The following is a 17669-nucleotide window of genomic DNA, read 5'->3' on the forward strand; positions in this document are numbered from 1 at the left end:
GATTAGGAATAGAGCTGGGGAGCAAAGCAGCCAGTGTGGCTGCTCCGCAGACAGCCAAGGAGGCCAAAGAGGTGTGCCTGACCACACAGGCCTCGCGCTGTAAGGCCCGGGCGCTGGAGACCTCACGGCTGAGGAACACAGATCACAATTCCCCTGTAGCGCACGCCAGGCTGTGAGGGAAGCACCACGACTGAGACAAAAGCTTCCTGAAGACTAAGCGACACCTTCCTGGGCAACTGGGAGTAACAAGGGAGAATGGTAAAGAGCCAGTGATGATTTCATGGAATAAATGCATTTGTAGAAGTGTGGCAGGAAGGAAACCTGAACTGAGTGTGTTCTAGATGCCACTCCATCCCCCATTAAATGGAAAAGGGCTAGACTTTGGTTTCCACTGCCCCAGGGAAAGCAGGCCATAGCCAAAAGTGTAACAAGAAACAAAATAAGTTCATTGTTGACCTATGAGCTTCCAGATCCAGGCCTTGGTGAGTTAAGGCGTATATGAGAAATTATGGGTAATTCAGACTGGCTTTAAGGCTATAACATATCATTAGCTAAGACTTCACATACCAATCCAGCCTACCAGGTCCTTTATATGTGTATGTGTGCGTATATATATATATGTGTGTGTGTATGTGTGTGTGTATGTGTGTGTGTGTGTGTGTGTGTGTGTGTGTATAAACTTCACTGAGTTATTCTTTAAAACCTTTTGAAGAGTTTCTAGATGAGAAAATTAAGGATCCTCAAGACCAAGTGCCTTATCCAAAGCCACACAGCCAAGTAAACAGAAAAGGTAAATTTTGGTCCTAGGTCTACCTGGCTCGAAAACTTAAGTTATTTGCACAAGAACAAAGACACTCCCCCCTCCCCCCACCGAGATCCATAGCAGAAAACACCTCTGTCCCACCTTTCTACTTCTGGACGAAGTGCCTTCTCCCTCTCGAGCATGGCAATAATGAGTTTCCCCCACTCTTTTTCTATGTCATTTGGATGATAACCTTGAAGCAGTTTGATGCGTCCAAATTCTATCCAAATCTTGAGAAAACAAAAATATTTAATGTGAAGCAAAGATGTAAAAAGAACATAACAACAAAAAATATGCTTAACACTACAAAGGAAATTCCAGCTTACCTCTAATAATTTATATAGGCGTTTAATTTTTGATTTTTCTGTCTCCTTTGGTGGAATTTCTGTTTCTTTAAACTGTAAATACTGATTATAAAGTGCCTAAAATGAAAGGGAAAATACATTAAGGGCCAAACTTCAAAGACCTATTTTTTTCATTATCTCACTAAGTCCCCATTTTCAAATGCTATTTACTGTGTCATACGCATTCAGTGGAATTCCTTTATAAAACTGACAATCAAAAAGACAATACTGATTCCCAGCCAGTTGGTGACCTGGGTTATGTGAGATTTGATGAGAGTGTAATTTTTGATGTGAGCCATGATTCAACATGTGCCACACAGGGATCTGGATAATAACAAACCATGGCAGTGTTTATTATGGCTCTTCTAAAAATCTCTCATCACCCAAACAAGAAAACATATCCTTTAAAAGATGCACTTTCCAAATGCTGCTTTTTAGCTGTCAGTTTTTGTAAAAATAATTTGATGCAATTTCCATAAAGGAAGAAAAAAAAAACTGCTCTATTTCATGGTTATATCCTTGAAAACAGGATTCTTAGTAGATACATAGGGCTAAAATTTGGTTTCAATGTCCCATTGGCCAATTTAAACAGATTCTTTTCTCCTTTTTTTTCCTTTGGACTTATGCAATAACTTGGAATAAATAGGTTTTTTTTAAATAAACGAAGGTAGATACAATTAGTTGATGGTGCTATTATAGAAGTTTCAACCATATAATTAAATTATCTACTAATTTGTAGATATTAATTTCAGAGCCTCTTAAATATAATTTATTGTATTTATTAACAAAGACCTTCATAAAAAATTATGTAGATAAAACATCTCCACATTTAATAAGCATATACTAATTATTTCATCATAATTGATGCTGCTTTAAAACAAAGCCCTGTAAATCTTCAGGCAGACACATTTCTGAAGGATTCCATTCAAAGTTTTGCTAACACAATTATTTGGCATTTCTTATGATATATTTTCTTTCCTGTACTATGTCCCATCCTGGGAACCAGCAAGGAATTGGTGTGGTCACTCAAAATTTCTTCTATAACTTTAGGAATCTTGCACTAATCAGAAGCCAGTACAAATTTACCCAAGGGTCTGGACAATAGCAATCCATTTGGAAATAAGTGTGTTTGAACAGGAAATCTGAAGTTGATTTGACCTCAAAATGTGATGTTTTAGGACGTCTGTCGGTCACTAAGCACTTACTGCCACTATGTGTTAAACAGTGTTCGTGGCCCCATGTGGTGGTAGAAGAGAAAAGCTTTCCTGCCCTGGAAGGTTTTACATCCATTTAGGGAGACATCACACAAACAACATTAGAACACTTAAAAAGTTTCATATCATCAGATGCCAAATAACTTCGTGCCAAGGACAAACTCCCTCTGGCAATGGGAATGAGAGCTGTTCCACAGATGTTCTTTATGGACACAGAAACATAACAAATAACTCCAACAGGGCCCACCCTGGGTTACTACCGTTTTTTTTTTTTTTTTTCTTTCAATTTCAGTTTGATCATGAAAACAAAGCTCACAGAGCTAAGAATTAAGGCTTTGTAATCAATATTCACATTACTGGCTTCTAGAAATAAAGTAGACTACTTTGCTACAACAAATCTAAATATGCAAAATGAAACAATTTATTCTTTGATAAGTTTATATATCTACCATGCCTTTTATATTTCTTTAATGTCTTTGCCTTAAAGAGCTTGACCTAAGTTTTTTAGTATTAGCAAATATTTTACTAAACCATGAATTCACAGTCAAATATGCATTTTCAAATTCATGGTGAAATACAGTATGTACCTCTTGCTATACAAAAGAAGCCTCTGAGACAGTTCTTAACAGGACTGAACCACAAGCACACTCCCAACCACTATCACGCTGTGTGCACTTCCCAGAAGCCCTTTCTGCCAGCCATCCAGGGGGCTCCAAGCATTTCCCATGCACCAAAAACAATTTGGCAATGTCAGTTCTAGAGACTCTCTCAAGTTAAACCTTTAAACACTGAATAAGTCAAAGCTTAAGGATTATAAATTTCTTTGAGATGTTGCTGCTATTATGTTTTTCGTTATTAATGTTTACCTCTATTTTCTCTGTACAACAGAGAGATGAATAAATAAAAATTTTTGTCTACTTATTAGTGGCTTGCTAAGGGCAACTTTTTTTGACCTTCTAAAATTACAAAATTATTATAGCACTATTTAAAAGTTTGCAATCAAATCAACTCTGCTAAATTTCTGTAGTGACACTGACCTTTAGTTCCACAGGATTATTAGGAAATGTTCTCTCGGACATTGTGGTCACATGGTGTCTAATCCACTGGATGAGGTAGTTCACCATATTCTGGTATTCAATCCATTTGACTTCAACATCCTAGAACAATGACATGACAGAAAAGGTTCATGTCAGTAGATAATAATGTTCCTATCTAACATGATTTAGTCAGAAGTCATTCTGTGAATTTACATGTCTTGAAGCCTGACAGAGAGAACCAGCTAAACATTTTCTTACTTTCTACCCAGCCCCAATCCCTTCCATATAAACAGCTTTAAAAACATGCTATTGACATTTGGCCACTAACAGTAGCCCAATGAGTGCCAATTCTGATCCAAAGATAGTGGCTGCCGATCAGTTCCCAGGGGACACTGTGTTGACAAGGCTTCTGAGGCTGTGTCCAAGTATAGCAGAAAAAAAAATCCATGGTCAATTTAGATATTTTCCAGGGTTCAAGAAAGGGAAAGCAACAGCTTGTATAAGCCAAGTTAGTTGCCATCTCTGCCAACCATTTTAGATCTAAGTCCACTGCATATCTGAAACTCAAAAGAGTTATATAATATGTAGGAAACCAGATAGGAATGAAAACTATAGGAAATATGTATGGTGAGATTATTCAAGTACTCAGTTAGCAAACTTTTTAAAAACGGAAGAAACTAGAAGGCTGTCAACTACTATGTTCAATTAAGTATTTGATGAATGCTTATTATGTTCAAAGACTGTGCTAAGTGTTATAATAAAAAATAATACCTTGAGACATAATACCTATTGTCAAGAGCTACTGTCTAAATAGGGAGGCAAAAGAGATATATAAACATTTAAGCAAAATGAAAAGCAGTATTTAATTACATGTTGAAATAACTGAAACAGGTAGTATATGCTAAAAGTCAAGATAAGAATCAGGTAAGCGTGTTTGTGCCTTGAAACAGTCACTAAAAGCTTCTTGGAAAAGGTCGAGCAGTTCTGCTATCATCAGTAAGTAATTGTTGGGGCGTGGGGTGGTGGACAGAGTAGATAAAAGACAGGCAAGTCCCAAGTGAGAGAGGACACAGACATGGAAATGCCCCAGCTGTCAACAGTTCATACTGGAAAATCATAGCTAAAAATGTAGGTGAGCAGAATAGTTAATATATGCCAAGTTTTGTTATATGTCAGAATATCTAGATTGGATTAACCTTGCAAGCAATATGTAGCCACTGAAAGTTTTCAAACTAAAGACATCAGGTTTAATAAGATTAATTTGGCAATAATGTGCAGAGGTGGTGGGAAGAGGGAAAAAAAATAGAGATGGAAAGCTGTAAGAAAGCTACCACTCTAGTTCTAGAGTGATAAGAGGCAGGCTTAGGGTGGAGGTAGTGAGAAGAGAAAGCAAGCGATGGCCAAAAGAAACATTCTGAAGCAAAACTCAGCATTGAATCGTGAGGGGCAAGCATGGAAACAAGTTAGTGAGAGATCCAAAGATGATAAGATCTTTGAGAGAAGAACCAGAGGAAGAATACGGAAATAGGTCTAGCACACAGAGCTGGGATAAGAGACCAGAAAAGGGAGATCCTAATCCAAGAGAGCTAATCCAGGCTGAGCTCCTAAATCTTCAGAGTAACATGAAAAAAAAAAAAGTATCTGCACAGAGGAGAAGAGAAGCCTGAGTGAAGGGGATCATCCCCCAAAATACAGCATTTCCTGTTCTCTTCCAGAAATGCATAAGCCCTTGTTAGCATAAGCACTACAAAATGCACGACTGAACTGAATTACATAAACCTTTGAGAAACAGAGAACTAATAAAGAGCCCAAAGCTAAGTGTCAGAGACCTTGACCAGTTTACTAACTAGCTCTGTTAATCTGGCCAAATCCAATAACCTTCCTCTAGACTCCTCTTTTAAATCAGAAAAATAATATCTAGCTTACTTATTTCATGGGATCATATGAGTTAATAAACTCGAAATTCTTTCCAAAAGTGAGACATTCTATACATAGCAAACAGCTTGCTGTAAAACAACAGCAAGCTAAAAATGAAAATCTCCAAATTTTAGGAGTTTACAGCTTTTATTCATAAAATGACCTATAACTCTAAATAGCCTGACAGAACAAATATTTTAATTAGTTATATTTTAAATTTAACGGTGGAATGATGCCATGAAATACACAGAGTGTCAGTTTATTAAACAGCATATTAACTCAAATCCTTTAAAATATATTTGATATTTTAAAACTGCAAAAGTACTAACTATGAAAGAATTCGGTTAACTGGTCATTATTGAATCAACTTCTAGAATGGAAAAATCAGTACTCACATTTGCACCAATGCCTTCACCACCTTCAGGGACTTTAGGAAATGCATCATAGAGAGATGAAACATAAGTTATTACTGATTTTTCATCAGGTGAGGAGACATCAACATCTAAAAACAGCAACATAAATTATTTCATGATGTTAACAGACTACTTTTGATCAGACTTTCATGCCTGTCCATACAGTCAAGAAAACAACTCACCTTCAGGGTCCAGGAGTCTTATAACACCAATTTTTTCTGCTACATAAAAAGCGTGCTCTAAATTTGCAAGGTTGCTTTGAACAGCAACAGTATTCATGTCTATCAGGTCCGGCCTAGGAAAAAATTCACCATGTTAATTAAGTTTTCTCATGTGCCAATTCAACATTGTATTTACATGTGTACCTACTTATATAATAATGTCTGCAAATATTAATACTAAGCCTGTGTTAAAATAGAGATTTTCATCAAACATTTAATATTGCTTACTTCTCTCAGAAACTTTTGTGTGTCAAAAGCAAATATAACAAGGAAAATATAAAAATGTGAACATATGTAACTTTCAACAAAGTCTACAAATGTCTCCATAGTCAAAATATACCTGAGTGTCTGTCCCATTCAACTGCTTTGCTCTACTACTCCAATAGCATCTTCCCAATCCAACCAGCACCCTCTCAATATTTCTCCCCAAACACAAAAAACTCGGTGCCCAGTTCAATGCCATGTCCATGGCATCCCTACTGTCACGTGTCCTTTCATGTCACTGCTGTCTTCTATAATCCTTCTCAACCTTCCAGACAGAGATCAAGCCACACCTCCTCTGCGGGGCCTGGTTGATCTTCCCAGCCCCCATTTCTCTCTCTGTTCCCTACAGTCCTTACAGCTCCCGGCCCGTGCCACTCAATGTGGCACTTAGGATAATTTTATACTTCCTTGCCCTATTAATTCACTGTTTTGTGTACATGAACATCTTGTTTCTCCCAACCAGTCGACTCCAAGACAGTAAGTACCATGTATTAATAAAATTTTGTATTTTATCCTTCTGCTGAGATAAAGAGTGACATATACAAAGTAGACCCTCAATAAATAACTACTGATTAGTTGGTAGGTAGGCTGGTTAGTTAGTAATTTGAATCATAAATGAATGGCTTAAAATAAACATGAATTTATATCTGCGCAAGCACCCACGTGTGCATATGTGTGCATGCAGGCATGTACACACACACTCTGTCACTCTTTCTCATGTGCCAGATGTCATTTGTGAGACTAACATGATCCTCTAAACCATGGGGATACTTTGAAGCTAGCTCAATCTACGTGAGATGGGAAAAGACTCCTCAAATACTCCTTGTAGCAAAAGTGCAAAATACGGTGGTTGGAAGCATGACTCAAGACCAGAAGCCAGTCAGGAAACTTTGATCTCAAAAACAAAGCATTAAAAGAACGCAGAAACACAAGTGGAAATAGCAAAGCCTTCAAAAAAAGTGGCACTCACCCCCAAAAATTACTGAGTAAGAATCTGTTGATCACCTTACAAAAGCAGGGCTCTCCATAATCCCCCAGGCAGAAAGAGTGGGAGGGTTCAGAGGTAGTGTGGGCGGAGTGAAATGCAAATTATTTTGAATACTACTTGGCAGGCTGCTTATATGAGAAACTCTTTGAAACATACCATTAATCTTAGAAAGGTAAATGGCAATTTGTACTCTTATTGTTATGGTGACCTCCCAAGAAATCCACTCATAGTTTTATAGCATTTTGCACTGTTCATAACCTGGAAATGCAGCTACCATTACCTACCTGCTCATATCCCAGGAAATTATTACAAAATTCTTTAATGTTTTTCACATGCTATCAATATGATCACTTAAAAGTGATCCTTGGCCGGGCTCACACCTGTAATCCTAGCACTCTGGGAGGCCAAGGCGGGAGGATCATTTGAGCTCAGGAGTTTAAGACCAGCCTGAGCAAGAGCAAGACCCCATCTCTACTACAAATAGAAAGAAATTATATGGACATCTAAAAATATATAATAGAAAAAATTAGCCGGGCATGGTGGCACATGCCTGTAGTCCCAGCTACCTGGGAGGCTGAGGCAGGAGGATTGCTTGAGCCCAGGAGTTTGAGGTTACTGTGAGCTAGGCTGACGCCACAGCACTCTAGCCCGAGCAACAGAGTGAGACTCTGTCTCAAAAAAAAAAAAAAAAAAGTGATCCTACATTTATTATATGAACAATAAACCCCCTGACAACAATAGAGGTAAATGACAGACCTCTAAAAATAACATTTTTAATTCACATACAAGCACACTGAAGAATCTGCCAACTTCAAGAGTACTAAACAGGTAAGTATAATAGTGTAGACAAAAACGAATATCTAAAGTTCTTTCATTAAAAAAATTGCTTTGTTTCAATAAAGTTAACACATTTTGGAAGAATAAAAAGCAGGCTTTCTGCATCTGCCAAATCTCAGAACAAGAAATGGCATGTTAGTGAGAACCCTGCCATTAGCAAAGAAAGTAAACACTGACTAATCCCAGAGAGAATGAATCAAGTCATTGAAGAATCAAGTTTTTTAACTAACAGAATAAAACATAAGACTTACTTCAAAATGACATAGTCTTTTTTGCACAAAAGCAGCTGTATAATACAATGAATCTGAATAAGTCACCTGTTCTAACATGATATTTAACACTTTAATGGCTTTTCTCCACTAAAAGACAGTACTGGATAAAGAAAATTAGTTAAGCAAAAAATGGAAAAAGGGAAAACTTTAAAACCCACTATGAAAAAATAAAGCCTGTAAGTCTTCAAAATGTTATCGCTTCCCTCGCTCATCTCCTAACTGTGGTCATTTCCGTCTTTCAATCTTTCTTTCCTCTGTTTGCCTGGAGCATCCAGAAGAGGCCTGTGCTGTGTCTTCCTTACCTTCCTTCTTTCTATCTAGTCTCCCTGGGATAATATAACCTTTAACACATCAGTAATTTTTCACATACAAAAGATATTTATTTTCATCCTAAAGGTTTCATTTCACTGTAACATATTTTTATGGAAGGTTAGCAAGAAATTTCATTTCTGTCTTGGGTATGACTAACCAAAGAGCACTAGACTATGTCGTAAGCATGTAGAAGGCAGTGGCCATGTTCCTGTATTAGATTTTAGATTAGTTGAACATTAACTATTCGAATTTCCCTATTTTATGGAAACTTTTCAAAAGCATATAATATAATCCTTCGCCCCCTAAAATAATATATACTAGTCCCTCTATGGAAAATAGGATAATTTCTTACTTTTTTTTTACATTCTATGATAATGTAATCTTTTCTAAATGACTCAATCAACATGGATTGTAATTTTTTTAAACATATTTATAGCCCACCTTTTCTTTCATAAATGATTAAAAACAGCTTACAAAGAAATGAAAATCTAAGAAGATAACATAAATTTTAAATTTGAAGCATAAAACCAAGAGAAGGCCTTAAAATGAAGTTGAAAGTGCAAGCAAAAAGTATAAATCACTTATATGCACACTTAGTGCCCTTAATTTGTTTCAAAAATATCGGGCAAAAGGTATCAAACACAGTGGCATCCCCAAAATACAAAATAATTTCTGGATAAAAAGAATGTTTATCTTTCATACAACACCTATCTCAAAAGAGTATCCTCCCTAGTTAAAACAGATATATATATATATATATATATATGTACCCATGTGCATATATACATAAATATGTATGTGGGCATTTATGCATATATAGGTGTGTGTATATGTATGGATATATGGATATAGTATAAGGGTATCATCACCTATACCAAGAGACTGCCAAAGACAGCTGAACATTAGAATTACGTAAGATACTTTTTGGTATAGATAACTCCAAAGTAACTTTCCAATCTTTACTCTATCGATATATTAGCTCACATGAGAATTTGATAGGATTATGTGAGAAAACCTGACTTATACAGTGTTATAAATGGCCGAGGATTAGCACAAGAGATTAGCTAGGTAAGTTACCACATTATATCATGCAAACACCAATACACTCAATTACAAGGAGCATAAGACAAAGTCAAAAAATTTGGAAAGCAAGTACTTAGAAGCATACTAGAGGGCACACTGATTAAAGTTGGCTAACAAAAAGGAAAGAAATGTTAGCTAAGAGAAGAGTACATTAAGACAGATACAAGATTACCAAATCCTGAACCAAAAATGTGACAACAGCTGAAAGGACAGATGTGAGAAATATCAATAGTCAAGGTTCAAATAGGGATTTTTTTTTTAAAGTATGAATAAAGTTAAGTGATTTAAATTCATACATTTGTTAGGTTGTGCTGGCTCTCAATCAGCACTTAAGAATTATTTAAGTAAATTTAAACAGTTAGGTTTTAGCTAAACCCATCAGAACCGCTTTCCCATGTTTGAGAAATTTACCTTTCACAAGTCTTGGGAGAAGGAGATGGGCAAAGCCCGTTTTCCAATACAAAAACAAAAACACCGCAGGTTTTTCTTGCCTCTTTTCTTTGCTCAAGAGCTGTCTACTGCGTACCTTGTCCCCATACACAATACTACCTGGCCAACTCATATTCTTCCTAAGACTTGGTTTCACCATCATCTCTTCCAGAAAACATTTTCCTCTGTTCCCAAATGCTCTCTGCTATCTCTATTTCTAAATTTACCACATTTCATTAGAACTATATATTTGTCTGTCTCTCACATTGGACCATGGGAAGGGCCTGTGTTTTGTCCACGTTTATAACCTCAGTATCTAGCATAATGCATAGCACATGAACTTCTGAGGAGTGAATAAATAATAAAGAAATGAATGAGCTATAGGGGCTGGAAGGTATTAGCGATTCAAACTCTTGGAGACATTTTTCATCCTAGGTTTGGTCCTTTTCTCTTATTTTCACTAATTTCTACAGACAAAGCCACAATCTATCACTTCCAACGAAGATTTCAAATCCTTATCAAAATCCACATGGAATAGGTACAATGTCATACCTTCTCCATATTCTAAACAAGCACACACCTGTTTGAGATTTCCTAAAGGCTTTTCTCTGCTGAAAACAATTTGAAAAACAGGCATACAATGAAAACAATAAAAAGCACAAATTGTCACTTCTAGGTTCCTCCTCCCTTCTTATGCACTCATGTGCCACCAACTTCAGCTTATGGTAAAATTGCCAATCGGGATGCCTTATAAAACAGTAACAATCACAAAGCAACAACAAGAACTAATATATAGTGACACACACTATGTGGTAGGCAATGCATTAAAGAATTTAAAGGCATTATATCTCATTTAATCCTCTCAACAACCCTACACAGTAGGTTGTGTTATTATCCTGAATTTACAGATGAAAAAAAAAAAAATCAAAGCATAAGGAAGTTACATAATCTAACTAAGAACACAAATCTGGTGAGTGGCCGAGTTCAGGATTTGAACCCGGTCTGTCTCAGTACGAAGACTGAATTCTTCACCGCACTATCCTGGCATTATAAACTGAGAACTAACTAAAACAGTAACATCCAATACGAAGCTGAGAACTCCAAATAAAGAAAATAGAGAAGAAATTACGCTTCTTCTGTAAGAGAAAAGGATAATGATGATAATACCCACAAAGAAACACAAGAAAGCATGTGGGTGTGTATATATATACATATATGTGTGTGTGTGTGTATGTGTACTGACATACTTAAAAAAATACAATGAAGTTCCAGATTGTTATCAAAACAGTAGTCATCAATATATATTGATGTTTCTCATACTTGAAATGGTTTTAGGGCCCTAAGCCAAATTAAGAACAGAAAGAAGGGTATGGTTATCTGTATTTTAAAAAGTTTCTACCCCTCCCCTAGGTGATTCTTATCAGGCAAGTCCGGGAACTAAACCATGTTAGAATCCCTCCTTTCTAATAATTCTTTAATTATTTTTTTCAAAATTATGAACATTTTGCATCGGCAAAAAAAAATACACAATACTATTAGATAATTATGTAACAATACAAAGCACATACAAACACAAAAATGCCTACTGCCATATACCCTCAGTAGGAGACAGTGAACCTTTTAACTCTTTTCAAGTGTTATTTTTATTATTTAAATCTAGAAGAAAAAGATACATTTAGTGTTGGCAAGAGGGGGTGTTACATTTTGTGTTGGCCTAACTCTGTAGTACGCTGTAAAATGACAAAGCCTGGAAGAGACCACATTTGGTCACAGAATTTCCTTTTGATCAGAATTTAAAATAAACCAAAACAAAACAAAACCACTTAAATCTTTGTGATTTGAGCTACCAATAATCTGAATGACACTGGGCAACAATTTACTTTCTCAATGTAAGAAAACGGTGGTTGCCACGGGATGGGGGAGAAGGGAACAGGGAATTCATGTTTAATGGGTACAGAGTTTCAGTTATGCAAGATGAAAAGAGTTCTGGAGACAGATGGTGGTGACGGTTATACAAAATGTGAATGTACTTAATGCCACTTAAGTATACACTTAAAAATGGTTGAGATAGTAAATTTCATGTATATGTATCTTACCACAATTTAATTTTTTTTAATTTTTAAAACATAATTTTTATATATTTCAGAGAAAAGGTATATTGAGGTGGAACAAAAAAAAATCACAGAGCTATGATTCAAGTGCCTTGTTGATTTAGTTGTAACTTGGTCTCTGTTTGGCTTTGGACACACATCTTGCAAACAGTGTCTCGGCTCCTTCCACAAGAAATGAAACTCAGAAATTACATAAGTTAGAACAAAAATCACCTAGGGAGCATCTGGAAATGTGTGTGGGTAAGGGAGGGAGGATGTTAAGGGCTGGTGCTGGCATGGGATTGGAAGAAAGAACTCAACTGATTTGCCAAAGGTCTCAAAAGAGGATTTATGGGAAAGTGGCTGTGAAACTCAGTCTAAAGAGCAACGTACACAGGTTATTAAGAAGAGTCTATTGGCACAAAAATAATGTAATGAAAATGTAATCAGAGAAGATATAACTTGATGCTTTGGTATATTATTTATAAATAATTCTTCCCAGTCAACAAACTAGCAAGTTCACTCACTCATTCAGTCATTCACTCACTATTTAATATGCATCTACCATATAAGGCAATGAGAATACAGTAATTGTGTATATGGAGGGCTGAGAGCTCCAAAGGGAGCTTGGGAGTAAATGAGGAGAAAACCTGGTGGAAGAGCATCCGGGTGGAGGAAAAGCATTGCACAGCTCTGTGGGGGGAGGAAGCATGACTACAAGGAGACCAGTACACAGGTGAGGGGCCAACAGCTAGGGGAACGTGGTGAGAGATAGGCTGGATGAGTGGCAAGGGACCAAGATGATGCAGCATCTCATAAACTTCTTAAAGGTTTGTGAACTGTTTTCTAAGAACTATGGAAAGCCATTAAAATGCATTAAGGAGGATTATAAGAGATCAAATGATCCAATCTGGGGTCAGATGGGGAAGAAATTTAAAGTGGTGAAAGTACACTCAAAGGATCTGGGTAGGTGACCATGGTGGCTTGCAGAAGAATGTGGCAGCAGTGAGGAGAAATGGACAAGTCGGGAGATGTTTAGAAGGCCAAATCTACAGAACTTAGTTATATAACTTTGGTATAGTACTCAAGGCTGTAGGTGTGGACGAAAGACAACGTGGAGGGAAAAGAGAAGGCACAACATGCAACCTTGCAAAACTCCAACATTTCCTGGCCTTGTGAAAGTGGCTGAGTCTGCAAAGACAACTGAGCAGGAGCAGCCCAAGAAGTGGGAGAAAAACCAGGGGAGTATAGTGCCATAAAAGCTAACGAAAAGAGTATTTTAAGAAGAAAAGAATGCTCAATAGAGCCAAATACTGAGAAGTAAGTAAGATGTGGCCTGAAAAAAAACCTCCATCAGATTTAGTCACACAGAAGTCACTCGTCACACTAGAATAAGTGTTTTAGTGGATTATGGAACCAGAAAGCAGATTAGCGTGGGTTGGGGAATAAATATGAAGTGAAGAAATGAAGATGGTGGATACAGACAACTCTTCCGAGGAGACTGGCCTTGAAGAAAAGGAACGATATAAGGTAGCTTGGGCAAAAAAGCATGAGGCTAACAAGAGTGGTTTTGTTTGTTGTTTTATTAAGGGGAGAGGCTTCAGCGTGCTTCAAATCCAATGAACAATATCTGTTGAAGGAAAAAGTGGAATACACATGAGAAAGGAGTTTTCTGAGGCAATGACTCAGACGAGATCTGGGGCACAGCAGGAGGGGACAGGTTTTGGATAGGTGGACAAAGGACTCCAGAGCTGAACAGGAGCACAGAGGTGAGGATGGATGCAAATGAGGTAGGTTTGTAACTTTGGTAGCAAAAAGAAAGATTTTCCAGTTGTTGGCTTCAGTTTTCTCTGTGAGGAGTGGGGATCATCGGCTAACAGTGAGGAAAAGGTAGTAGGAGGAAGCTGATGTGAAGGAGAGAAGGAGTAAATAACAGGAATAGGAAAAGACTGCGGGTCAGAACCATCTGAGGCTGGTGCTGATGAGTTCTAGTGAAATCAATCTACCCTGAAGTATGACTCTGCTGTGCCTCCCTGCTGCGTACACACACAGACAAGCACATGGCTGGGCTCAGACGGGCTCAGTCTTCGCTGGGAAAATAGTGCTTACTCAGCAGTTTGCAAGGAACTGGAAACAGATTCTGTGGACGTTTAAAACAAACAAACAAAAACAAACCAAGAAACCCACTCCATTTACCTAAAGATCATTCTTAGAACACCCTCTTATACTCCAGAACCCAATCCACACACAGATGGGTAAAGCCGCTTAGGCCACTTAACATCTGCTCTTCAAAAGATCACACGGTAAGAAGACGCATTCAGTATGCCTCACTTATCCTACGACAGGAGAGCAGTTACCATAACACATTCCTGAAGATGACTGTTTGGATGAAATCATGTTCAGGCTTAGCATATTCTTTCTGTTCTTACTGGTTCGAAAAGCACCTCAACTTGCACTCCTCCCCCAGGAAAAACCTGTAATATGGTCCTCCCCTCCTCCCCACCCCCACAAATAAATACGAACACGCAGAGGACCCATGCATAGTTGCATAACTGGTGCATTCCTTTTTGCTCATATTTGGGCATAGATTACTGAAAGAAACAAAGCTAAGAACTCCAAGGTAGCAACAAGCCATGAAGGTAATCTTCCCTTATTCTCAAAAATCTTCCCTTATTCTCAAAACTAGACGCCTGGGCAAGGCAGGTCAGCTCATGCTTGTAATCCTAGCACTTTGGGAGGCTGGCGCGGGAGGATTGCTTGAGGCCAGGAGTTCAAGACCAGCCTGAGCAAGAGCCAGACCCATCTCTACAAAAAACCGGAAAAATTAGCCAGGTGTAGTAGCGTGCGCCTGTCATCCCAGCTCAGGAGACTGAGGCAGGAGGATGGCTTGTGCCCAGGAGTTTGAGGTTGCTGTGAGCTATGATGATGCCACTGCACTCTAGCCCAAGTGACAGAGTGTGCGTTGTGTAACAAAAATAAATAAATAAATAAATAAATACACTAGATGCCTTAAAAACTGGATGTCCACGTTTACTTCATATATTCTTCTTTTTTCCCCTACAAAGTGACTATTAATAGCAAGGCAGAGAGCAAAGAGGAGAAACACTATAACTTACATCAAGCTTTGTTAGTACTTCAAGATTACAATCTAACAACTTCGATAATTGCAAGATACTTAATGAATTATGACTCTCACTTAACAAAGAACAACAGACCCCATAATAGCCTCACAGACTTTAATACATACAGAGAATAATACGGATTTTGATAGAGGAGTATTCCTCCAGTGTCTATATTTTAGTGAACTGATAAAAGTTTAAGTAAACCTAAGTGACAAAGGGATAATTACTCCCTCCCCCCAAATGGGGGGGAAGTCAACTTGTTTTTACTGTGGTAGAAAATTAAATCTTAAACTACTGCATGTCATAGAATAAGATGAGAATGCGAAGAAACAAGCTAAAATTAAAGAATTTTGAAACAAATAGATGAGCCTATCAAAAAATAAACAGATGGTGGGACACATGCCAGCTGCTCCTGTAATGTAAAAGAAATCTTAATACAAGAAAGAGGTAAGACTGGGAGGCCGAGGTGGGCGGATCGTTTGAGTTCAGGAGTTTGAGACCAGCCTGAGCAAAAGCGAGACCCCGTCTCTACTAAAAATAGAAATTAGTTGGACAACTAAAAATACATATTAAAAAAATCAGCCAGGCATGGTGGCACATGCCTGTAGTCCCAGCTACTTGGGAGGCTGAGGCAGGAGGATCGCTTGAGCCCAGGAGTTTGAGGTTGCTGTGAGCTAGGCTGACGCCACGGCACTCCAGCCCTGGCAACACAACAGAGTGATATTCTGTCTCAAAAAAAAAAAAAAAAAGAAAGAAAAAGAAAGAGATAAGAGAGTGCTGATGGGAAACAGGATAAAAGAAGGACAAGTTAGGTTTCAAAGCAAGGGAGTCTCCATCAAAGCCCATCTTCTCTTGAGCTCTACAGTCAGTGCTCCACTGTTAGTGGATCAGCAACAGTAGACTAGGGAGGAAGGGAAACTAATGTTTATTATGTACTTCCTAAGTCTCTGGCACAGTGATAGGCACTCTGTCATATGCTATCTCAAGACAGCCCCCCTGCTGATATTGTAACTTTTTCAATGATCACATCACTCTGAAATTTGCCAACTTACTTAGTCATTTTTTTCCCTAACACATGCATGTTTAGACTAACAGCTTGCACATCAAACAAAGGGAAACATGGGCCTGCAACTTCCGCTCTGGCACATCTATAAAAGCTGAAAATAAATCATTTTATGAGTAAGAGGGCAAAGTAAAAGAAGGGAGAATGGTCCAAGCACAGTGACTCACTCCTATAATCCTAGCACTTTAGGAGGCCGAGGTGGGAGGATTGCTTGAGCCAGGAGTTTGAGACCAGCCTGAGCAAGAGCGAGACCCTGTCTCCACAAAAAATAGAAAAATTAGCTGGGTGTAGTGGCACGTGACTGTAGTCCCAGCTACTCAGGTGGCTAAGGCAGGAGGATACGTTGACCCCGGGAGTTTGAGGTTGCTGTGAGCTATGATCATGCCACTGCTCTCATGCCCGGGCAATAAAGAGAGACCCTGTCTCCAAAGAAAAAAGTAAATGAAATTAAATTTAAAAAGAATGAAGAATAGAAAAAGAATGAGGTTGAGATCTGCTAAAATGCAATTAACAATCTAGGAAACGTGTCTTTCTCAAAGGCATCATGGAGGGAAAACAGTGCATAAGGGCTACGTATCGGTATAACCCTTTCTGGCAGACAATTCAGAAATATGTCTTAAACTTTTAAAGGTAATACCTTTTGATCCAGCAGTTCTACTTCTATGACCTTATCCTACAGACACATTCACACATCTGTTCAAAGACACATATGAAGTTTTAATAGCAAAAAAACAATATAATGTTCATCAATAAGATACTATAAATAAATTATGTTACATTCATACAATCGAATACTATGTGGCATTTTAAAACATCACAGATACAAGAAAAAGTAGGACTTTGGCAAGGAGTGTCTACTGTGGAAACTGCTACGAGGTTCTCCAGGCTTCCCTGGGGAGGACGGCCAGTGAGCCACCTTCCTATTATGGCTGTGTCACTTTTTCCATTTTCTGGCTCAAAAATGAAAGTAGGCAAATGTGGGCTAAACCTGATTTCATATCTAGAAAGATCTACCTTACACAGTAATGGGAGGTTTAGCATTACAGAGAATTTCTATAAATTGATCTGAGCAAGAGGGCCACAAACATGTAAAGAAAGAAATACATGCAGGTGTTTCTTTAAATATTTACATGCCAAATTACATCTAAAAATGTACAGACACAATAAAAATGGTCACTGGACGTGGGCACTGACTCCTACACCTCACTTGGACACAGATGCATTACATTATGAGCAGTGTACGTTAGCTTTTCAAGGGTTT

At 37.9% G+C, this 17669-nt stretch overlaps 1 protein-coding gene across 4 annotated transcripts in view; it reads right to left on the reverse strand.

The window, feature by feature from the left end:
• Positions 1 to 17669, reverse strand: part of DST (dystonin) — a 441573-nt gene that overhangs the window by 171137 nt on the left and 252767 nt on the right. For all 4 annotated transcript variants that reach the window (XM_045543787.1, XM_045543786.1, XM_045543784.1 and 1 more), the window contains 5 exons: positions 5910 to 6022; positions 5710 to 5816; positions 3398 to 3517; positions 1129 to 1224; positions 905 to 1032 (listed from right to left, as the gene is read on the reverse strand). In XM_045543787.1, coding sequence (XP_045399743.1) covers positions 905 to 1032; positions 1129 to 1224; positions 3398 to 3517; positions 5710 to 5816; positions 5910 to 6022 — 564 coding nt within the window. The remainder of the gene's footprint in view (positions 1 to 904; positions 1033 to 1128; positions 1225 to 3397; positions 3518 to 5709; positions 5817 to 5909; positions 6023 to 17669) is intronic.

This window comes from Lemur catta, chromosome 2, assembly GCF_020740605.2.
Source record: "Lemur catta isolate mLemCat1 chromosome 2, mLemCat1.pri, whole genome shotgun sequence".
In the NCBI taxonomy this organism is placed as follows: Eukaryota; Metazoa; Chordata; class Mammalia; order Primates; family Lemuridae; genus Lemur; species Lemur catta.